The sequence below is a fragment of the Petromyzon marinus genome, chromosome 35 (genome assembly GCF_048934315.1).
Source record: "Petromyzon marinus isolate PM22_M1 ecotype Great Lakes invasive population chromosome 35, UKy_Petmar_22M1.pri1.0, whole genome shotgun sequence".
NCBI classification, from domain to species: Eukaryota; Metazoa; Chordata; class Hyperoartia; order Petromyzontiformes; family Petromyzontidae; genus Petromyzon; species Petromyzon marinus.
In genome coordinates, this window is record NC_133701.1 from 7931765 (window position 1) to 7957092 (window position 25328).

General features: G+C 46.8%; 1 protein-coding gene across 11 annotated transcripts in view; it reads left to right on the forward strand.

Moving 5' to 3' along the window:
• LOC116948926 (3',5'-cyclic-AMP phosphodiesterase 4C-like) overlaps positions 1-25328 on the forward strand; it is a 312029-nt gene that overhangs the window by 215252 nt on the left and 71449 nt on the right. For 9 of the 11 annotated variants that reach the window (XM_032966196.2, XM_032966198.2, XM_032966200.2 and 6 more), the window contains one exon: positions 1522-1634. In XM_032966196.2, coding sequence (XP_032822087.2) covers positions 1522-1634 — 113 coding nt within the window. Of the gene's footprint in view, positions 1-1521; positions 1635-5117; positions 5658-17254; positions 23737-25328 lie in introns of those variants that run through there. The other 2 variants (XM_032966208.2, XM_032966206.2) reach the window with 2 other exon arrangements.

Consider the following 25328-nt stretch of genomic DNA (forward strand, 5'->3'; position numbering starts at 1 on the left):
GCAACACACCCTAATCACTGCGCCACCGCTCCCACCATTATTTAATGACAGTTCACCCTTATATCTTTCACAAATACGGTGATGACGTGTTTTGCCCATTGGCTTATTTTATTACGTATGACTGTCAATAATATTTATACAAATCTGTTTAACGTTTGCATATACACAAGTGAGTGTGCGGTAGTGTTCACGGTTTGTTTATATTGCAAGCACCCCTGGGTTGGAGTATTTACAACACTTATCTCTCTCATTTGGATTTTACTGTTCGATTCCCCAGAACTGTTGACGTGTGTGCGTTTCCCTTTAATATTGTAAACATATTGTGCATACGGTACACACTCAGGCTCTCGTGCCATCGAACCTCAATGGCTGAGCCGAGCGTTGCGTTATGGTGCTTACAAAATAAAAACGCGACCCCTCGTTTAACAGAACGAATGCAAGAAGGAAAAAAAAAGGCGAGCAGCAAAACGAAACTTGATACCTGAGTTCTCCAAAGCTAAGCAGGTTTGAGCCTGGATAGTGCTTGGATGGGTGGCCACCATTGTTTTGGGCTGGTTGTCATAGAGCTGCTGGGCTATTTGGTAGGCAGTAGAAGGTGGTGCAGAAATAAAAGTGCTTCGTTGTACTGCACTTATACGCTCACATTATCTATGCCCCCCCCCGCCACCTCGACCAGCACGGTGAAATACGCTCGATATTTGTCAGGACTTTATGTAAAGGAATGACACAAATGCACACCACGTTTTCTTATTGAAAATAGGTAAATTTCAAAATATCTCTGTCCTGGTCACAAAAGCAAAGTTTGTGGAGACTAATAGCCACTTTCGGTACTTTTGAGGTATAAGCAATTGGGAAATATCACTTACTACCCAAGGACATTTTTTATTACACTTATTCTATGAACATTTTCAGTGGCAGGGTGGTAACACTTATGCCTCACAGCAAGATATCCCTAGGTTCGACACTTGGTCATCTTTCTGTGTGAAGTTTGCGTGTTCTCCCCCTGTTCTTCATGCATTTCCTCCGGGTTCTCTGTTATCCTCCTTTAGCTTAAACATGGCATGCAATGTCACTGATATTGGCCAAACATCTCAATGCTGAAACAATAATAAAACTATATTAAATTTGGATTACACTGAAGAAAAATGCCCCGTAACTGCAAAAAAACTTGGCAGGACTCTCCCTCCTGAAAAAAAAAACAATCTTGGTATTTCTTATAATAAACAATCGTAATAATACGATAATGATAATAATGTTACATTTTGATTTAAAGCTTTCGTGACTGCAGTGATTCACATTCTTGGTTCTTTCGGTAAAGTCACGTCGTGAGAATTGTATTGTTTTATATATATATTATTATTTTATTGTTTCCCTTCAACGTGACTTTACCGAAAGAACCAAAAATATGATAATAATGTTGTGAATGTTGCACCATGGGCAGGGCAATGCCCGGCACCGGCAAACCCGTGTTAACCCTTGGAAACGGTGGTGACGCGGAGTTTACCGCTTGCGTGGTCGCAGATGAGGCCTATCAAAAGCTGGCGATGGAGACCCTGGAGGAACTGGACTGGTGCATGGACCAGCTGGAGACCATCCAAACGCACCGCTCCGTCAGCGAGATGGCGAGCAACAAGGTAAGGGAGGCGACATCGTCCCCCGCGTTTTACCTCTGCGCTTTCCTGCGCTTGCCCGCCGGACGGGAAGGGGGGGGGTGCTCATTGGTGTGGCTCGGTGCGGTGACGTCATCCCCATCTTTTTTTCATCTACGTCATGCTGGGCGTGGCTTGCAGGGGGTTTCCCACCTTCGGGAGGCAGGATTGCCCCGGCGGCACGAGTAGTCGTCCGCGAATCAGTCGACTATGGTTCACCAGCCGTCCAATCTCTGGCGCCGCTTCCTTCTGTTCTGCAGCGCTCGGATTTGCAACGGCCAAGTTCTGCTGCTGTACCGTTGCACACTTGGCTCGGCGGAGACCTCAGATTCAACTGGCCGATGAAATGATTGCAGCTTGGCCGAGTGCAGTGGTTGGCATAACAACGGCCTATGAGGCAAATTCCGGTCACCTTGCAGCGAAGTTTAGACCCTGGTAAAAAAAATGTGTTTAACTCTGCCTGGGGTAGAGCATCACCAGGTCCGGTGATGTGTCTCGCCACACACTCCTCACTGTTGAAATTCCACTGCCGATGTCTGCTTTTTGTTGACCGTGTATTAAACAAAAAAACGAGATTTGTGGCCGAGGTTTTAGTTGCCACGGTGCCAAAAAGGTAAGAATTGTAAATCTGGTGAATTTGTGCGTGACCCACACTTAACGTTATTTTAACCACATTACATTTGTCTTTTGTTATTTTGGTTTACCGTGGCGTAGAGATTGGATGAGGTTGGGAGTGTTGGCACAGTGGTTAGCGCAACTGTACTTGTGAACCCAGCGAATTGATTTCAGTGGTTGGCCTAGACGAACATCGTTGCTCCACCTTCACGAAGGCACACTGAACCAGTGTGGTTAAGGTATGGTTAGACAGCTCCCATAACCAACGCGGTGTTGGCAGGCCTTCACCCAGCAGTGGATTGACGACGGACTGGAAATGTTTATTTGTGTTATTGAGGTGGATAATGTGTCAGCTAACTTGACATTGTAGACAGTTTCAGGCTGTTTTATTTTTGACATCTCTTGTTGTGGGGTGCCTATGACGTATTTCAAAGCACCCATCTTCGAAATAATACTTGACATCAAAGCAGAGGCTCGATGATATCCGTAGTGGCCACAGGGAGCAAAATAGTCACCGTGAGCCCTTGCAAGATCACACTTTCAATTGCGACAAATCAGCCTATTACTTTTTAGTACATTGTGCTACTTTAAAAAAACCCATGAAAGTTTTTTTTGTTCAACACATAGGCTGGTGTGTATCTGCATTCACTGTTCAATTGCACCCCACTCTCACCTAGGCTGGGTGTGAAAAAGTTGTGTTTGGGGGACACCTTTTCGGCGAAGTTTGTTAAATATATATTTTTATTGTGAAGGGGATTGTGCGGTTGCTATCGCAGTACAACGGTCAGCACACTGGACTTGCAATCCCGTGGCTACCGGATCGATTGGAACTCCTGGCGCGGGCAGCTAAAACAACACCGCACCTCTGTCTACCCGACACTGTACACGAGTTCACCGCAGCCAGTCGATTATCAGATCGCATGTGTGGCGGGGTTGAGTGTCGTTTTCTCCCACCTCCTCCGAGACGTCCGGCTCACGTGGAAGAGTAGGCCAAAACGCCCTCGAGACGACACCTCTAGGGCTCCCTCTAGTAGAGGCACTTCTGCCAGCAGTGGCGTGTGATTGGCAAGCACCTTTACTTTTACCTAAAGAGGGTGCAACTGCTTGAAGTATACATGTGTGTTTCGTTTGGTAGCACGTGCTCGCGGCAACTCGGTCAAGAGTCGCGGCCATGAGAATCGGTGCACCGAGGCTGACGCAGTGTTGTCCATTGTTCCTTCCCACTCCCTTATCGCAACTTAGCAGTGACATCTGCTTATGCCGGAGTCAGGTAGATAAGATAACGTCCCATGCAACGGAATATTATCAAACTCGGCGCACATGCTGTTCCCTTTCGCTCGTCTCGCATTAGTTTGACAAATTCCTGACGCCGGGCCATTTTGTTGTTGAAGCGAGCATTCGCGGAATAGTGTTTGCTCAATTGCCACTTTCGCATGACAAAAAGGGGCCCTTTCTTGGAACGCAAGGCTTGACACAAAGCAACAGCCACTTGTAAAGTTCCGCACGCGGCAGAGCCAATACCTGTTGAGGACAATTACTGTGGCTCGTGTAACACACACGGACGCGCGTGCGGCGGTGCGCGCGCGTGCGTGCGTGCGTTTTTGGCAGCGTGGCGTGAGTGGAGCTGAAGTAAACGTCTTCCAGCTGTGCGGATATCTGTTAGCGTTGGGAGCAGCTTGATCAAACGATTGCACTGAAACCGACTCCATGCCGTGCACGTGCGTGCTGGCGTGCGTGCGTGTGCGATGGCAAAAAAAAAAAAATCACCCGCAGTCAGCCAGATCTTGTCTGATCTCAGAAGCTAAGCAGGATTTTTTTTTGAGCCTGAGTAGTGATTGGATGGGCGACCGCGACTGTCGTGCAAAACAAAACGGGCGGCGTCGGCCGCCGTGCGGCTACGCTGTCAGCAGGCGGTGGGGTCAATTGTTGTACTGCACTTTGCTCCGATTTCTATGCCCTCCGGCCCTCATCAACCCGCGCTCAACGGCGTGGTGAATTGTGCCTGTCGGATAACCGCTCACGACCGCTCGCAGCGTTTAAGAGGCCCTCATCCAGCTGTGTGGATTGACGTATATTTACACAAACGGCATATATCGGCGCACTCTGGTACCTGTATTTCTGGCCTCTCTAGAGATCGCGGTCAAAGTCACTCGTGAGGGGCTTGGCAACTGCGGCCGTGTTGCTTATAAACAGCACTCTGTCGTCCCCGTCTCCATGGACAAATTTACTCTCGAGCTTGCCGTAATTTACAGTGAAGGCGATTGGAATTCCACGTGACCCTGAAAAGTTGGAAAACATTCAGCTGTCTTCAAATTCCACAATGTAGCCGAGCTATCAAAATAACTGGGGGGGGGGGGGGGGTATGAGAGGGCACAGGGGGGCAGAAGCAGGGGAAGTGCAAACCGATGTCGACTCATACCGTTAATTTTAAGGCAAAACATTTTTTTCTTCAGTTTCCCAACCGAGTGTTACCAGAAGGCGTGGAACCGTGACGGAAGAGAACATTTTCTTTTTTTTTACTGAATTCAAAAGCAACGACAGGAATCTATGGGTCACCATAACAGTTTTGCAAAGTTTCCTTTAAGTGACACAGCAACGTAAAAAAAAAATGCGCTTTCATTTGCCGTAGTACAATGTTACGAAAAAAAGCCTCTGACATTTTATGATTTTGACGGACCTCTCACACGCGCCTGTCTGCGAGCGCTCCCTTGCTTGCCTTTCTCACTGCCTTAATTGAGACGGAATATCAACGCTGGTGGGTGTGAAATGCTAGAAAGGGGGGGGGGAGTGCACAGCGGTGGGTGGGGGGGGTCGGATGGCGAGTGGCTCTGATTGACGGGAAGAGCATTAGTGGCCACTGCGCATTCCTTCCCTGGAGTCGTTTAAGGACACTTTGGCAACGAGAAGCCAAAATCAATTAAAGCATACCCGAAAGTGGATTCTTACATTTTCAACACCCACATCCTGTTGTATAACTCCGTTGGCACTGTTATGAGTTCGAGGTTCTGGTTTAAAAATATATATATAAAACGTAGGGTGAACGGGTTAGCTTGCCCCACACTGTGCCTCTCCGGGTTTGTTGTAAAAAGCCCTAGCCCTGCACGGAGGCGTTCGAAAGTAGTCAGCCACCGGCGGAGGTGCTGTGCGTCCTTGCTCCAGTGCTAAGGAGGAGCCGGAACCTTGGAGCCGGTGTCCGAGCACTCTACGGTGGACTTTTTTTTGTCGTTGTTTCCCCCAATGCAACATCAGCTGGCGTGTTTTTGTTGTTGTTCTAACTGCTCAAGTTCTGGCGCTCGCATTGATCCTTGAGCAGCCGGGGGCGCTCATTGTTTTGATGCTGCGGGCGGCGACGGCTGGTGTTTATAACTCCTGAGATGTCCTGCAATGGGAAGGGTAAGTAGTTTGCGAGGGTTGTGGATTTGCGGTCTACGATGTGGCTGGGGAATTGCCAGGGGGGGTGCTGCTGCCTTCAGATTCACGCGCTGGTTGGAATCGATGTGCTCTCCGATTGTTATTTAACAAAAAAAAAAGTTCGGTAGCACAGGGTCGCGCGAGCACAAGATGCGGGTGATTTTGCCGGTCCTCCGTCAGATATTGTGGGAAACTCAGTTTAGCACATAGGCTTGGTGTAAGCTGTTTATAATTAGAACGTTTTGGGTTAGATCGCGTAAATATAAATGTGCCTTTAGACCCGCCGCCACCCGACAGCCAACAAGTAAGGTTTGTCACGTGAACAAAACATGCCAATTCGTCACTAATACAGCACACTGGTGTGTTGCAGAGTAAACCCCACAACATTTACAATTCTAGTACGACGTTTTGCCAGTAATTACAACTAGCACCATCAGGCGACAGCCAGAGTTGTAGAGACATCTCCCTGTTTCGGTCTTAAATATCCTCGATTATGGATATTGGTTGCGAAACCCTACGTGTTAAACTGGAAGAAATATTCAATACTCCCTAATACGACAGTGGCAGAACACGCGTGCCAAAGATGACACTCAATTGATTTTGATAATGTTGAAGTTCTGTGCAAAACTAGCTACGACTGGCCAGACTAATTAGAAAATATATCTGAATTGAGAGAAATAAAAAATTACTTTCATTGTTCGGATAGCTGCAGACTTAGTGCTGCTTGGAAGCGAATCAACTAATAATAATAATACATTGTTTAAATGCATGTCTATACATGCCACCATACATCAATGGGGGTTACCTGTACGCTGACAATAAAGGTACTGCTATTTTATTGCACGCAAACGACAGGACGTACAAGAAAAATGTGCGTGCGTAATGTGCGTTGATTACCATACGAAGAACCCAACAGGCAATAGATACCCATTGTAATTTTTTTGCATTAATTAATCCCCCCCCCCGCCTCCCTTCGCACGTGAAGGGCTCTCAAGTGACGTCATCACATCTACACCTCTATTTAAGGAACGAAACAGGAGGATTTCTCCACAAATTTGGCTGTCGCCTGATGAAGCCAGTTGTAATTACTGGCGAATCGCCGTACTCAGATTGTAAATGTTGTGGATTTGCTCTCCAACACGCCGGTGTGCTGTACTAGTAACGAATTGGCATGTTCTGTGTACATAACAAACAAAAATTGTTTGTGTCGGGTGGTGGCAGGTTTTAACGACACATTTATATTTACGCGATCTAACCCAAAATACATATATATTAGTAGCTGTTTGTCTGTTTTGATGTGTGGTGTGCGATCTTAGGTTTCTGTACGTGCAGTGATAGGTTCCTGAATACAATTATTGTAATGTTCTCTGAGAAATATCGCTCTCGTACTGTTATTGCAATTGTAACAGCAATTTTTGTAAACAATTCTTAGAACTATGGCATAGTTTTTTGTCTTACGATTTATCACTGCTGCATCGTCGTCATTATATTAAATAATGGTCACATAGGGGGGAGCGATGGTGCAGGCGGTTTCATGTACAGCACTACAAACCTGGTGACCACGAGTTCGAGCCTCAGCCGTGGCTAGCATCTGTAGCAATTGACATCTGAACCGGCCCTGCCTCGTCCCTCTCCCCTTCACTTCGCCAGCCCGCACTGGCAGACTCGTTGGAGCCTTGCAAAAACAAACCCTTGGCAATTTTGAGGGTGACCTTCATCCAGCAGTGGATTGACAAAGGGCTCTAAATAATGCCACAGTCTCAATTCACGGCGATTACTCTTGTTCGTACTGCTCTAGTCTGGCAGGAGCCTATTATAAACATTCAAACACATAACGATATCCCCCCCACCACCCATTCCCCCTCCTCCCCCTGTTCCTTTCTTCCTCTCAGTATGTTCGTTATCTTTCCCCTTACCTCTTTTTCCCTCCCACGTATAAAAGTTAATGCCATCCCTCTTCCCGCTCGTAGTCCCCACCTGGGTGGGGCAGTGAGCCCAGTTTCTACCCCTTTCACTGAGGCCCTGTCGCTGCTGCTGTTGGCGGAATTTTAGTCCCCCCACCCCCCATCTCCGTTCGGCGACCGGCGCTTTGTATCGGGCTCGCGTTAAAAATAATAACATTTAACTAAAAACTCAATTACGTTTATTTTACCAGGTAAGGCCCCACTGAGCTATGTGGCTCTTTTTTTCAGAAGCGACCTGGCTGCCACAAATGATGGCTCAGCAGCCAAATACTGTACTCGCAACGAATGTTTAAAAAATGTGGAGGGAAAAAATCCGCGGACCCGGAGAAAAATCCACGCGGCCACGGGGAGAGAGACACGCAAACTCCAAATATGCAGCAGGCGTCAGGGTCGGGATCGAACGCACGACCTCCTGTATATCAGGCGAGGTAGCTAACATCTCGCCACCCTGGCGCCCCGAAATAAAAGCATAACGACTATTCATCCAAAGCATTGACGCACGTTCTGATCCACCGCCAGCATCCGTCCTTGGGAGTCTCAGAAAGCCATCAACGATTGTCTGGCTGCACATTGACACCCATCCGCAAAACCGTTCCTCTCGCTGCTCACCACCGTCACTCTCCACCTTTCAGTTCATATCAGGTCACGGAGCGCGCGGCACGACACTTTGCTCCGCAAGGGAGCAGTCGGACGCGGCGGCGGCGTCTGCTGCCTGACTCAAAGTCCACTTGCATATCCCGGACGAATAACGGGAGGGGAGCTACCGTCGCTCCCACGTATCCAAATTACTTTGCAGACATTATAGCGGCATTCCGAGAGCCACCTCTCTCCTGCATTGCCAGCGGGTAAACATGATCTCCCACGCGCGCGCGCATCCACGTTTTCATACCGACACCGCTCGCATCATCATAAACAACCGGTGACTACTGTAAATCACTGTGCGCGTATTACGTGACATAAACGACTGACGCGCCTGTGTTTGACGCACAAGCGGGTTTTGAACATGATACAGGGGGCAGAGATTATAAATACCTTCTTTCCATGAGTAAGAGCCAGGACGCATATCTCTGCTCATGGCGATTTAAACACGGGATGCAGGGTCACCGCTCCGCTCATATCTTTGAGGCGACACGGTTGCTTTTTCGCCGCAAACTGTTGTTTCGCAAATGGGAATGCCAGAAGCTCTTGGGTGTCCGTGTCCCGGGCGCGTTCGACAACTTCCGTACGCTTACTCGACACTTGCTTCGTGCAGTTATGACACTTCGTCGTGCTCGTTTTAACCAAAAGTACTTCCAAATTTTGATTTAAAGCTTTCGTGACTGCAGTAATTCATATTCTTAGTTTTTTCGGTAAAGTCACGTTGAAGAGAAACAACAAAATAATAAAATATATATCAAACAATAAAAAAATTCTCACGACGTTTCGACCATAACTCAAACGGTCATCTTCAGGTGTGTTGGTTTGCATAAATTTATTTTTTTATTTTAAAAAAATGCGCCGTTTAAAAATAAATTTATGCAAACCAACACACCTGAAGATGACCGTTTGAGTTATGGTCGAAACGTCCTGAGAATTTTTTATTGTTTTATATATATTTTATTATTTTGTTGTTTCTCTTCAACGTGACTTTACCAAAAAAACTAAGAATATAAACGTACTTCCGTGAAGAAAAAGGTACATTTTGCGGAACCCTTGGAGATAAACTTGAAATAGTTGGATAATTAAAAAAAAAATTTTGAGAACATTATCGCATTCGTGACTGCAGTAATTCTTTTTCTTAGTTCTTTCGGTAAAGTCACGTTGAAGGGAAACAACAAAATAATAAAATATATATAAAACAATAAAAATTCTCACGACGTTTCGACCATAACACAACCTGAAGACGACCGTTTGTGTTATGGTCGAAACATCGTGAGAATTTTTATTGTTTTATATATATTTTATTATTTTGTTGTTTCCCTTCTACGTGACTTTACCGAAAGAACTAAGTATATAACATTATCGCAGTTGTATTTATTTTTACTGACGAACGTTACGATTTGATGCCTGTCATACAAAATGCAATAACACATACGCAAGTGAGAATGTAAAGACTAACATGAATAAACGTGTCAGCCCTTTCCTTGACAATGAAAACATGCAATTGCACTGATAATAAATGAAACAAGGGAGCCAATCGGGATGGGATAGAATGTTTCTCCCGCTTCTCATTTTAAGATCCTCAATACTTTTTTTTTTCATTTGACTGTTGGATGTCTTGGCCTGTACTCTCAAACCCCTCGCTCCTCCACTCCTTCCCCTATTTGTGACCTCCACGTGCCCTCTGTCCCGGTCACTCATTCCTCGGCCCCTGCACAATGCACCTGCCATCTAAATCACCCTATTTTTTGTATTACCCCTTTTTGAACCTTGAGCGAAGCGATCTATGTGAATATGAAATAGGATAATATCTCTGATCAGAAGTTGTCATCTAGTGCTGACCCACAGGTGTTCGATGCAGACGCTGTGAAGTTGTTTCTCATCGTTGTTCGCTTAAACTGATTATAACTTCATCATTAGACCTCCTTTGCCAGTACCAAAAGGTAATAATAGGGTTTTTCCCCTTTTTTTTCCGGCAACAAAACTGAAACCTTTTTTTACAAGGATTCATGTCTGCATTAACCACAATACCTGCAGTCAAAATGCAAACAAAAAGCATACTATGATAATATATGATGCATTGTCCTTGAAACTGATTGGTCCACACCAAGGAACGGCTTTCTTTTGAGCCTCGACCCAATTGGTGCTCGACCAGATGACGCCAAAAGGCGATTATAACTGTTGCAATTAGCAGACACGTTGGTAATTTTTTTCTGAAGTCCTTGCACCAATCACTTTTTGCAATCCCCGCCAGAATGTGGCGCTGTCACGTGACAGGATTCGAAAAATGGCGAGAAAAATCTGATTCATTGATATTTTCTCATGAAGATAACATTCTGCACGTGCTAGCAATTTGAACTTTCACGTGTCAAAGCTCGAGTTCCAAGAGGCTTCCGTACGACACAACCCTAAATATTTGTTGACACTGAGCGGATGAAGGAGATCAGGATACAGAATATATGTATTAGATCCTTGATGGAATGTTTCATATCTCCCTACAGAATATAAATTTAAAGTACAGAGGTGGCTCATAAGTTAGAGTGCTTAGCTAGCATCACTGAAATCATGGGTTCGAATCCAGGCAAGCCGCCTGTGATTAATCCGGGTTCTCAATTTTAGTGAGGTTATGGTCTCAGGCCGCTCACCAATGACTGTAAAAAAAAAACATGACATTCAATTCGGTTCTTAATTTGGTTACTTTCCTACACTAATATTTAAAATGCTGGTTTGACGACCATGCAAAAAAGCACTTTTCTCTCTGTCGTGGAGATGGTGGGAAAGTCAATGGCAGGGATTTCAAGATTAGTTTTGTGCTATCCGCTTCCTCAGACCATTCTCGAGCGTGACGGGTCGCACGCCTCTGCTCGGATATTCGAACGAATTCTTCGGCCCGTGACACGACACCGATAGCGCGATCGGGTTACAATTGGGGTAAGGGAAAGAAAAATATCAAAGGTGTAGATATCAAGCCAAAGTGCAGTGCAGCTGTTGGTGAAATCTCGTGCTCTGGATATGAGAGGCGGGGGGGGGGGGGGAGCCATGTCTTGCTAAGTGTGGACAGTGAAGGGGGCCCCTGCGGTCCTTGCGTGTGGTGTCACACGGTGCCCCGTGGCTTATTTCCCGGTTGGCATGATCTGTAATGTGACACTCTTGCCCTACTCTCCCATCCATCCATCCCGGCACAGCCACTCACGTCTGTTTGTTTCTGTTAAGGCCGGTTGCCATGCGTCGTGCCATTGTGGATATTTATAATCTCGCAGATGGAGTTCCTTACACAGTTACAGTTCCGTTGGGCGGTGGATATGTTCTCCCGAGTCACTGCCTGCACCATGATGCGCCAACTCCTCAGTAAGTCGCTTAGAACACCTCCGACTTAATCTTCTTCAAGAGGGGGGTGGGGCGGGGGGTTAACATTCCAAACACCTCCCCTGCCAGAAACGCAAGTTCACGTTGTTTTTGTTTTGTTTGTTGCGCACTTTGTTTCTCGAATCCTCTCGGTCACCTGCGAAATGTCAGATGGTTATCATCCCGGACCCCACCTCTTGCTATCCTCGCCCCTTCCCTCCCATTCACGTGGCCGGCAGGAGGGATCTGTAAGCGGATCATCACGACGTCACCGGCCACGTTTGTCACCACAACTAAATGCGTCATCGTGAAATGAATAGGAGCGAATTTTTAACAACAACAACAACACAAATCTGTAAACGGTGGTCATAGCACTGAGCTATGAACTCCGTTGAACCGAGTTCGATTCAAGACCGTGGTTATATCGTCAGTGGTGAGGGATATCTCAAACGGCCCTGGGCCTTCACCGTTACCAGCCCACACTAACCAGAGTGGTGAAGTATGGTCAAATGACCCGCCCCCCCCCTTCCCCATAACCAACACACAGCATGGAGTGGCCTTCATCCTTTGTCTTACCTTATCCTACAGTGGGTTGACAAAGAGCTGTAACATTGTGTTATTAATTTATTAATAACCATTGCCTACTTAAAGAAAATATATCACCTTTGTTAGTCCGTAAGCAGTGAAAGTGCCTTTTCATTTCTGGTCTTAAAAGTAAGTTACCTCAATCACTGGCGCTGTCAGGCAATCCGCTTCTCGGTTTTGTGTGCTGTACCAGTGGTTAGAAATACCACGTGCTTGTGACAAGGACCAGTATTTCCATGTCGTTGTTGTACCATCATTGTCTTCTTTTCACACGTTGCTCATCTAACTGATTTCGGAGGGAATAATACATCGACTCAGTACATGTGTCAACAACATTCCCCTGAAGAGAATATGTACACATAATGAACGACGTTTCGGGCAATGGTCCTTCATAGTAGAGAGGCCAGAGAAATTGAGTGAATAATAGTTGGAGATTGCACTTTCGACCATGGTGCCTTTTTCACATGAACAATATATGTAATATATGGACATGATTCTTTCGTAGATATGAGTAACAAACCCTTCGAATGTCAAAACATGTATTTCGCATACACTTATTTGTATGAAAAGTAATAACAGAAGTTGCTGACATTGCATCCTGGGTAACCACGTTTCATTGTGGCCTTTTTGAAGATCGCATATTTACACCTTTGGCCAGAATTCAATCAATGGGATCTTAATTTCATGGGTAGAATGCTGATAGAGTAGTAATCTTGACATTTCAGGGGTTCTTTTAAATGTATAAGAGTCAAGATTAGTTCTCTCCTGTCCCTTACATAAATGGTGCCCTATCAATGTTCTTTTCCTCTCAAGCCCTGACCTGACGAGTCTTCATGAGAACATCTCACGAGAACTGGCGAATGTAACCAGGTTGTTGTAGGAGGCACTGTTATCAGTATAAAATGAGACAATGCTTTGCCTATATCTAATACCTTATTGCCATCTAGTTAAAACGTGAAACAAATCAAGGTAAAACCGTGCAATTACTGTCTCACGCCACTGGTGGCAGAAGGGTCTCCACTCAAAGGGAGCTCACAAAAGAGCCCCTCTCGAGGGTGTTTTGGCATTTTTTTCCATGTTGGCCAAACATCTTGACCCCGCCAAACGTGTCCTGCCAATCAACTAACTTTGGTTTACCCACTGATACTGATGGACGGACTTTTCCAGAGCGACTCAAGAAGCCTGTACCATCGTTTAAACTTCCAAAACTGGGAGATCGATTCGAACCAGTCACCTCTGTCATTGCAGTTCCAGTGCGCGAACCGTCACACCATTGTGCCATCCCAATACAATGTTATATTCATGTCCATTTGTTTTAATGCACCGCAATATTTATTTTCATCATTATTCCAAATTGAAGGCCTTTTGCGTTTAATTCTGCTGGCTCGTGTGCGCAATTGCAGTGCGCGGCCTCTCGCTCCATTAACGTGTGGCGTTAAGGTCCTCCGTGAATGACTGGCATGCAACTGTGGTGTCATCCCGTGGCCTCCACGTACCTGACCCTTGCTTGCGTATTAGGTTTCATCAACACGCTTTGCCAGTGTTCGTCGCGCTTGCGATGGCGCCATCTGCGAAAGTTCAAGTTTAAAAAAAAAAAATGTGTTTACCGACGTGAGAACTCGAGAGACGAGGAGAGAGTCTCGTTTGCAAGAGTGACCCGAGTCACAAAAATATAACTAAAATCACTGACATGAAAACAAAATACGGTAAATTAATAGGCATCAGAGCAAAGTCCCCAGGTACACACGGTTCACTCTCTGCCAAATTGCCCCAGGTACAAGAGTTTCTAAGAATCACTTACTTCAGTATAATAATCATTATTTAATAAATAAAAAATCGTTATTTACCCAGGAAAGGCACACCGTGTTCAAGGACTCTTTTTCGGGAGCGCCCTGCTGCATTTTCACTTTTATTTTAGGATGTTTTTAGCCATTCTATGAGCCATTATACATGTGGGAGGAAACCGGAGGACTGGGAGAGAAAAACACACACTGGCGCAATGGGGAAACACTCTCTCCCCATACAGATGGAAACAGATGGAGATTAGTCCGCTTGCTGTCCCGCATTCTGCTGGCAAGCCAGGGTATGGCACCTCCTCCAACGTCCATGGGGAGGTTCAAAACAGGTGTATGATCCCCCAACCCTCGACTCCAGTTCTGGATTACAGGCGTGCATAGCCACCACCGCACAGCTTGTATCAATATGGCATCGATAGAGGCTCAGCAGCACTTCCTTGGCCCGGCAAATGGCCCACAGATACGGCGTGGTTATTAACGTGGTCGTTCCGACAGCCCGAATTGTTTTTAGTTACGCACCTGTTATGGGTTTACCCTTAAGTATTAGCATTATCATTCGATCAAAGGGCTGTAATTAAACCACTTTTAACTTGTTCTAAATTGGGAATGGTCTCGCCTGTAGGCCGCAAACCGCTCTTTAGATTTCCATTTTGTTTTGAATAGCAGCACGACGCCACTTGTTGATGATGATCATGATGACACTGGGGCCAATTGGGCAGCACCACGGCCCAAAGCGCACCCTCCGAATGCAAATGCAAACCTTAACCCCTGGCACCCACGTGGCACATTGCTGCCGGTTGACTGCAGCGCGTGCCACTGCCTGCCTTGCGCACGTCCCCAACCACAGTTCCAAAAAAAATCGACAACGCTAGCGGTGACATGACCCCTCAAGCCGCCATCTGACGGTCTCATGTGACCGGCCCCAGATCACGTTTCTTTACCACCCACGGGGGGAGCTGGTGGGGGAGGTGAGTGGTGTGTGCGTTGGGAGGGTAAGCGGGGGGGGGGGGGGGTGAGAAAGGGTCCACGTTCACAGGCTCCGCCGAGGTTCTCAAAGGAGAGGTCACAGGAGCGAGTGTTGGGTGCCACGGGCCGCAGCTTTCTTGTTTGGGTTTTTTTTTTATCACAGCTGCTGAGCGCAGGTCCAAAGGTCATCAAAAAGAATGCCAAGCGGACAGCAACAAACAGCATTCCTTTGAAGGTATCCGAGATGAGTTTATAACGTCCTCTTAAATTGACCACAGTGAGAAGCACTTGGCAAAATGAGAGACAACGGGGGGAATTTCGAGGTGTAGCAGTGCCAGGATAGAGGACAATAGATAAGTGTTTTCCCCCGCAGTGAACAGGGTGTGGATGAGATTCAACAACCATTGTGGTAGGCCGAGTCCTCCACATGAGCTGAAGAATCGACAAGTGAAGTTCGTGGGAATGGTAACCGGTATAGTTGCAGTAGGAGCAATAGTAGCAATGGAAGAGCGATAAGCAGGTGACTGACCGCTGATGAGCGAGCAACCGGAGTGAATTGGTGAGAGCGCTTGATGGTCAATCTTAACTATGAACATTTTTTTTTCCCTGATGGCAAACGCTTGTGTTGCGATCGAAACCTCGTAGTTTTTTGTTCTTTTCTTTGAACCTATCTACGTGACTTTACCGAAAGACCCAAAGAATATGAATTCCTGTAGTCACGAAAGCTTTAAGTCAAGATTTTATTTCGATTTTACCAGGTAAGGCCAACTGAGCTGTACAGCTCTTTTTAAGAAGCGACCTGGCCACAAATGATAGCTTAATGAAGCGGCTTATCTTGTTGAAATGTATAACAGCCAAATACTCTAAACGCATGCTTCTAAATGTGCAGGGTGAAAAAACAGAGGACTCGGGGAACGATCCACGCGACCACGTGGAGAGAGACACGCAAACTCCAAATATACAGCAGGGGTCAGGGTCGACATCGAACCCAAGACCTCCTGTACATCAGGCGAGGTAGTTAACATCTTGCCTCCGCGGCGCCCGTCAATCAACCCGAGCCGAAAAAAATTGGCAGCGCAGATTTCCCCGTGAGAACACCGAGCTGCGTTCGCTCGGGAAAGTGCCGGCACGCGAGAGCAGCCCTGGGTGCGTGCAAGGGTGGAGAGGGGCCGATTCCTTCCCGAGGCGTGCGGTGGCACAAAGCGGATTGGTCGCCCTTTTTGGCCGGCGTCCAGACCTCAAGAGCGATCGTCGACCAAAGACATGCTGACTGCAGAGAAACGGGGGACAACATCTGATTGAATATTCATCGTAACTCGCCGCTTGCCGTCCGCAGGGTCACCTTGGTGTGGTGTGCGTTGGGGCCCGGTGTGGCGGGGCACTACCCCAGCCGCAGCCCTGGCTGGCGCCAGCGGACAATGTTTACAAGCGCGTGGGTGGCTTTTGATGGCCAAATTTGAACATTTCTCATCAATGCAGCGTATACATGCGGTGCGAGCGTGTGCCAGCCCCAATTAAAATACGAAGGCAAAAAAGTTTTTTTTGCCAGAGTGAAAGCGCGAGTGCGATTCACAAATGCAACGGATTATGACGATGCGAGATTTAAGGCACGTTAAGGTAAAGTTGAAGACTATTATATTTGTGGTGTGTGGAACATAACATGCGTGTCCCTCCTGTCGATCGACTGGTGAATTACGGCCTAGCCCTCTTTGTGCAGGCCATAGTGGTTACTTGGCCATACTTCACCACGCCGGTCAGTGCGTTTTTGGTAAAGGTGGTGACAATAGACGGGGGTAGCATGGAAGTACAGCGCAACAGTGCATTTGGCTGCACTTCTTTTCTGCTGACCGCCCATGTAGCGCCGAAGCTGCCTGTGACAAACATGGTGTGCATGGTTGTCGTCCATCCGGACGCGAGCCAGATTCCGACCTGCTTAGCTTCCGAGGTCTGACAACATTGGGTGCCTTGTTTGATCAAGTGTGATTTGGGTCAAAGCCGTTTGAACGCACGTGTACAAAATGTACTGTCTCTCTGTGAATGGCTTGCTGTGACGACGATGAAGAGGAAAACACGATTTTTTTAAAAATAGTTCACAAGAAAATTAGCTGACTTCTCGGGCAGTTTGCGTCACGTATTTTGGGCTGCGATGGAGGGGGGCGGGAATGAATGGCCCTTTTTGAGGTTGATGTTGATTTTTCTTTGAGTGATGCCATCTCCAAGAATTTGCTCCCCCCCCCCACCCACCTCAGCGTTGACACCACAACCCAGCCCTCAACCCCTACCCCAAAGGACGAATCAATTTGCCTCATCTCTTGCCTTGTTAAGTGTTGCTACTCATTCATCTTCATCATCGTCCGCCATGATCTACCCACTGCTTGATGAAGGCCACTCCCAGCCGATGTTATCGCTCATCATCTCGCGATGCCGTGATTCCTCAAAACTTGTGCACACGATCTGAACTCATCGCTCCACCTCCCCAACTGCCGAGCAGCGTAAACCGTCACGCGAACTCCGGTCATCCTCGCAGGAGCGGCAGGGCTTTTGGTTGGCCATCGAGTCAAAGACGGTCACTGCACCGTGCGCTTTCAGATGCGCTTCTGCGGCCGTCTGGAACTCTCTTCCTTCTGATATTAGAAAGCCGCTGGAGCAATGGACTTTTCAATCATCTAGATTGAAAGATAATTTCTTTTAGAAATTATTTTTGTGTTCAGTTTGTTGTCCTTCCCCCGCACCTCCGATTAGCACGGTTGCTTGTTATTCCAAGCTTGCACCTCAATCAGGGGCGGAGCCACAGGGGGGGCTGGGGGGGGCTCAGCCCCCCCTGAAATTTGGGAAAGTCGGTAATCGGGATAACCGGATATCCGGCTGCTGCAAAATGCTGGCTGCCACCTTGTGCTGCCCTGCAGGCTACTTGAGCTGTAGCCTTTTGGACTTATCGAACTTATTAGCCACGTCAGCAGCTCCGACCTATTAATAAACTCTGCGTTTAAATACAATAAAATTTGTTTAATACATTTGTGGCGCCCATTGGAAAACATAAACACTGGATATCTCAGAATATTGAAGTCAGCCCCCCCAAAGTCAAAATCCTGGCTCCGCCCCTGACCTCAATCATGTTTCTTTGCACACTTTCCAACTTTTTGTCAGTGTCACAAGATGTCCGATCCACGTGGCATATAATAAATAAATAAAAATGATTCTTCATACGGCCAGATTGATTTGCTATGAAGAAGGACCAATTCCAAATTTGTCGTCCTAGTACATATTTTTTCCTTTCAAGGCCGCAGTGTTACTGAATAATGTGAGGCTTGTGTTATTTGTGCGTCGTGCGATAGGTGGTTCGTTGTGTATAACGGTGTTTAACTGAGGCTTAGTTAGTTTGCTTGAGTAGAGCAGAAGTATTAGCTCGGCATTGAGTTTCAAATGCCAACTCGGGTTGGCTCAGCCTCTCATCCTCCCTCGTGTCAGCAATATTATCTTTCTTCTGTTTATCAATGCACAAACATTTAGTCAGTCTATTGGGGGAGGGGAAGGGGGGACTAGTTTATCTAAATCTAAAAATAGTTGTATACATGCGTTTAAACGCAGCGCATGTTTATAAAATATGCTAAATATAACGGTGGTATGTCCGTTTGGCAGCATTCAAAGCACATTTTTGAGTAGAACAAATGCCTCGCAGTGACCTTGTTTGCTTTAAGTAACACAACCCTCCCCTTCGATCTCTGAATCGGAGCAGAATGAGCATATGAAATATATTGGCAATGAACCAGGCCTTGAGAGTGTTGAGAATGGTGTGACGGTGACGATAGATATCACAGGACTCGACGGTGAAGTCGGATAATGACCATGGTAGCTTATTTGTTTCATGGGTCATTGGCATCAAGAGCGAGCAAGTTGGCTTATCTGAGTGCGTGCACTTGTGCTTTCAGTTTTAAGCATGTAAGTGATATTTCACCACATTTTCCTCCATATGGCCTCAGAGTAGCAATATTTATTTCGTAAAAAAATTGGGTCAAAAGACAAAATATTGTTTTTAAAATATGTTTTTTTAAGTAATGAGGTGGTCGGGTGCCTCAAAGTTCCCAAACACTGAGCTGGCACAGCCAAGACCTCAGTTTGAATCCAGGCAGGCCGCCTGTGATAAAATTGGGTTGTCAAGTGTAGTGAGTTGATGATCTCAGTTCAGTCGCCGATGACTGAATGAAAACCCATCAAGTAAAATGTTAGTTTAACACGTAGGCTTTCGCGACCAATATTATTCATAATAAAGGTTTTTGGGTTAGATCGTGCAAGTATAAATGTGTCTAAAACCTCCAGCACTCGACACAGACAATTAGTAAGGGATTTGTCATGTAAACAAAACACCAAATAGTTACTAGTTCAGCCCACCGGTGTGTGGGGCAATTCGCCTGATGATGCTGGATGTAATTACGAGCGAAACGTCGTACTCAAATTGTAAATGTTGTGGATTTACTCTCCAACACACTAGTGGGCTGAAGTAGTAACTATTTGGCGTTTTGTTTACGTGACAAATCCCTGACTAATTGGCTGTTTTGGGTGGTTGAGGGTTTCAACACATTTATACTTACGCGATTTAACCCAAAAACCTTTATTATGAAGTTAAATGTTGTTCGGTGCTTAATCTGGCTCGACTCCAGCTCAGAGTATTAAAAATAATATCAGGTAATGGAAGTGGTGCCAACTGCTGTGTGGACCAAAGGTCACTTGAAGACATCTCAGCAGTAGCTCGGTAATATCCATTTTCATGGGTCATTCTATAACACGAGGGGTTGCACCACACTGCGGAAGATCTGAATGGATCGTCTCATGACTTGGGTAACTAGAGCACATTCGGAACACATTTGGGGAGAATTAAGAAAAGATAAAAACTAAAAGTGTAAGCCCGCTTGCCTGGTTTGCCGCATTGGCTCCAGCCAAGCTATTGTGGGAGCTGTGGCCGAGGCTCGCAGCCTCGGGCAGGAGCTGCTCTGGCTCACTTTCCATGTCATAGAAATGCAACACAAGGCTTGAGATTCACTACAGGGCCTAGGCCTGACATTCATTCCAATTCTGTTAACTTGATTCATTCTTTAAGGGGTTTTTCTTTTTCGTAATATGGCTTTTAAATATTTGATCGGAACGGTTCTTGTGTGTGTAGGGACTAATCCGCGTTGTATCATTCCTGACTGGTCCTGTTCCAATGGCTGTTGTATTTCATAATGCTGATGATCATGAACATGATGATGCACCATGCACTCAGTGCTCGGATACACTGGGGCTTCTTAAGAGGAGGTATCAATATTCCCCACAACCAAAACGCTGTCATGTCATCTACACCACAAAGTGTATGCCATCGTTACATCACATAAGATGCTATTCATCCTCATAAGTCACGATCGACCCACTGCTGGATGAAGCCATCCCCCAAGCCATAACCTTCTCTCGCGGTTTTGCGATGCAATAAACCTCTTTCACACGAGCTGATCTCATCACCTCATCTCCGTTGTGCACGTACTCTGAGGCGAGTTCACTCCTTTGGCCGCCACTCTGCCACTATTCCAGACCATCAGCCATCGTTTCTGCTTATTCTTCTTCGAGAGAAACATGTCCTGCCCAATCCTACTTTTATTAGCAGCCCAATATGATGTCTTTACCACGTACTATTTAACATCTAATGGGTCGCCCATTTGAATATGCCCATTGCCTTGCTATATGAGTGTTGTTGGCTTACAATGTCATGGTCAAGCATAATGAGAGTGGCAGTCAGGGACGGGTACGCATCTATTGAGCAGATGGAGCGACGAAATCGGCTCGCCTGGTGGATTATTTCAGCGAAGGATCGCGAGCTCTGGCAGCAGATTTGGGAAAACCTTCATCCAGCAGTAGATTGACCGTGGCCGCTGACGCTACTGCCCACCGATGGTGAATTTGGGCAGCCATTTGAATTTGTCCATTGGCTGCCCGTTTGCGGGGGCGTTGGGAGCATCGTCGGCTTACAGCATCCGCATGGCAAGGATGGGTCCTGGGCTGCCGTGCGGTGTGACGGCAGAGGCATCAATAGCTGGGCAGGTCGTGTTCCGATTGCCATGACGTAGCTACAAGGGCACTTCGTTGAAGTGGATGCAGTCGCTATTCTCGGTTTTTGTCGCCATAGGTTTGTTTAATCCTTTGCCCGTGAGAGCGGACTTTACGTCCATGTGCATGCATATTCGTATGAATTACGAAATTAGCATTTTTATTTTTGGTCCGTCCAAGCTGTTGCGGTTCACAGAGATGTTTTTCTTTTACTGCGGCAACTCATGCCATTTTTGTTGCCAGTTGTTGATCGATTTGTCAGTTAATTTGGTGAATTTTTTTTACCAAAATTACCCATGAAAATTGCTTTTATTCGAAGCAATAAATGGCCTGATTGATACGAAATTGCAAAACATTTAGAAACATTTCCGTTTCTGAAGTTGCATTTGCGTTACATCAAAATGCGTTTTCTGGCCACTGAATGAAAATTGTATTAAGGCATAACACATATATTTAAAAAAAAATAGGGGACACAATTTATCTTCTTTGGTTCTTTCGGTAAAGTCACGTAGAATGAGGCTAAAATAATAATTATAATAATATATTATAATAATATAATATATTATTATATTCTCATTCCATTTCGGTAAAGGCACGTAGAATGGGAATAAAATAATACTTATAATAATATTATAATAATATAATGATGAATCCTTGCAGTCACGAAAGCTTTAAATCGAAAGACGCAATTTATATTGTGTCTTTGCGTGCTCATTAGTTCTCAGTTCATATCGCCTGCCTGGGCTGAGTGCCAGGACCCCTCCTTCCTTGCATAGGTGTCCAGTGAGCTTCACCCCGGCGCCTGCCTCTGCACCGTCACCACCGTAGTAGCTACGTGCATCGCCGTCTGTGGATTAGGAGGCCCCTTTTGCGGCTCGTCGTTCTTTTCTGAACGGAGAGCGAGGCTGAGCGCATCCTGCCAGCATTTCGGCCGCTGCTGGTTTAGCGGGTTTTGAAAGGGGGGGGGGGTAGGCGGAAAAAAAGCCAACCTCGCATCATTGATTTATTTGTGGATCGTATGATGTGCTCGCGCCCGCGAAAGGTTTAGGGGAGGAGGAAATCAGTGTGGATAGAGGGAAAGAAGAGAGCGATACAGACATAATCAGAGACGGTGATAATCCTGCTGTGTAATCTAAATCAGAAGACGGTGGAAGAAGAGGCTTTGTGCACTGTGTGGAATTCGACGAGGAATACATTTGCCAAAAAAAAAAATTTGAGCTTGCACGCACGCACGCGCGTGTGGTGGTGGTGGTGGTAGGACGAACCAAGCGGGAATCCCTCAAGGTGGAAAGGAAAACAGAGAGGAGAGGGAGGTTGGGGCTGGTGGTGGGGGGGGTGGTAGCTGCCATTGCTGGCTGCTGCTACTGGCTGCTGCTGCTACTGCTGCGGCGACGGCACCATCAGAGGCCGCAATCCGTGGCCTTCGTGTGTTTACACGAAGGCTATCGCCCGGGCTACGGGCGCACGTCTCCCCGTGCGTTGCTGGGCCGTCGAGTCTCGGGGGAGGCGGCCGCGGCGCACCATTGCGATCGCTCGAGACCCCCCTTGGTGGCGGGGGGGAGGGCAGTGGACCGACGTCCCGGGGACGCGCGCCTTCGGATGCACGTGCAAATTGCGCCGTTCGTTGTTGACGCTGCCGTCTCGACCGCCGTCTCTCTCTCTTTCTCTCCCTTTCTTTCTTGCGGTGGCGACGACTCGGCCCGCATCCCTTCCTCGCAAGACGACATTGAGGAGCTCGGCGCCCAGAATTCTGCAGCGCCCGGTGTGATGGTGGTGGGTTGCGGGGGTGGGTAGGTAGAATGTTAATGACGGCGGCTGCAGGTCGGTCCGAACGTGCCCGGGTTTGATGACTTGCCGCGCACGTGTTTGGTGCCGTGCGTGCGCCGGGCCTGCGCTTAGGGTGGAGCGGTGAAAGCGCTGCGAAAACTGGCGAAGCCGAGGTTACGATTCACCGCCAATACCGGTGACGGATTATCTGAACCGGTCCCGGGCCTCCCCTAGGTCGACTCGGCCTCAAGCGAGTGCAGTACTCCGGTGCGACGTGCAAGCATCGCCCACCCACCACCCCCTCCAGGGAGACAAAGGCGGCCCCGCCCGTGGTGGTAGCCACCCCACTTCTCTCGCTCGCTTATAGCAACTTGCCCCAAAAGTCCGCTGAGGCTGTACGGGGGACCTTTGCCTTGTACCGGGCCTGCACCCGCAGATTTGCAAAGCCCAGAGGAGGAGTGCATCGATTTATTTTCACCTTCCGTTGAATATTGAAGGAATGATCGTATTTTTGGACGTAATAATAATGGACACACTTTTACATTGACTTTCTCGAAGACCTCATTCAGCACGCCTCTCCAGGGATGATTGGAACTGAAGTATTAAGAAGAAAACTTGCTGGATGCTTAAGAGCTCCATTGTGACGCTGTGTGAAGGGGGGTCGTTGGACTTCAAACAAAAAGGCAAAGCTGAAGACGCCGGAATACGACGAGGGGGGTGGGGAGACAAGAAAAAAAACACGAATAATTTGTAAGGGAGAGGACACGTTATTCTATATGACAAGAAGAACGTGCATTGCTCTTCGAATGTTGACAACGGAGATCTTCAGGACATTGGGAAGAGAGGCCACCAGAAGAGATGCCCCTTTTAGATGCTTTCTGCGACGTCTGCCCTAAGCCGTGGATCATGGGATGCTGGGGTCAGGTGAGTTACGGTTTGTGGTTTACTTTGTCAAAAAGTTGTCTCTGGTTGCTCCGGTTTCCTTCCCACGTGAAGCCAAAACATTTCACGAACGGTACTGGAATTGGCATAAATACATAAATACCCCAGCCCAATGCGGCAGGAGCCTCTTGGAAAAGTATTGAGATTCGCGGGAGATTTTCACTGTTTGTGTCGTGTTATAACTTACGCTGGGTTTGAATGGGGATGCTCTATGCACTTAGACGCATTGTAGTTCTTTGGTGAAAGAGAGGCGGAAACTTTTGAACAAATAATTTATTTGCAAAGCTATACAAAGTGTCATCGCATCATTCACAAATACAAAATGATTGTCCAAACATTGTTGAGCATTATACCCTGCAGGGGGAAGGTCTGTCTGTTCACGTTTTAAGTTAAAATGTAATGCCATGCGTTTTGTTTTGCTACCACAATGATTGGCATTGCAGATATTGCGCTCTCGGCTAACGTTATTTTATTCAGTACGCTGACATTGGTCGTGATTAAAGCGTTATAATTTGAACACTTCAAGTTGTTACATTTGAATTTCGTTTGACCTTTCAAAGCAATACGAACCAATGGGAAAACGCACCTGATCAAAGCATGTTTCGGAAATATAAATAATTTCCCCGACGTGAATATTCTTTTGTACACTTATATTTAGTTGAATTCCAGGATTCGTGAATGACTTTAATGAAATACAAAAAAAACAGTTTTGAATGTGGCCTTGAGGTGTCCGGGAGGTGGCAGTGTTGATTGTCACAGCCAAATCTGTGCTTGGTCATCTACGAATACAGTCCTCCAGGTTCCTTCCCACATGAAGCCAACCACATTCACGGGATTAACCAGACATCCCCATGCGGGACACCTCCAGAAAAGAAAAAAAAATCATTGGGAGACTCTGTGAGGTAAATAATTTTGCCGTTCGATAATTCGCATTGTTACGAGAAAATACAGCGGCTCTGTAAAGCAATATACCTTCTTGGATATTTCAACCAGTGAACGGTGTAATTTGTTTTTTCCACCTTTTCAATGATCGCAACAGAATAATAAAACCCACGTTAATACAAATCCTCCGTTAAGTGGGTTTGTATTCAGACATCGCGATGAATAATTATGCTTTATGTGTGTAGCGTGGGGGGGTAGGTTGCTGTTGAGGTTCATACATTTTTTTTCTGTATTCAAATGTTGGCTTTGACACAAGGCTCATTGGAGCTGATTGTAACCGTGCAGGACCGCAAGATGTCCAGGCCCCTGCGTGCTGCGCAGTTGATGCCAGAAGGAGGCACGCGTGCGCCCCAATACGGTGCGCGACGTACCGCCTGCGCGCTCCCATTCATTCATTCGTTCGTTCATTCATCCACGGCGTCCATTCATTCATCCGCCCGCCTGGATTGGGCCGTAGCGCGATAAGGTCAATTGTGTCTCGGCCGTATAGGGCGGCTTCCCTTGACCCTACCTGTCACCTTCACAATGCTTGGCTGAAATAGATACGGGATGTATTGAGCCGGCGGACCTGAGGATGGGGTGGCGCGGGATTGGGGGGGGGGGGGAAATGCGTACGAAAATACTGCCGCTGG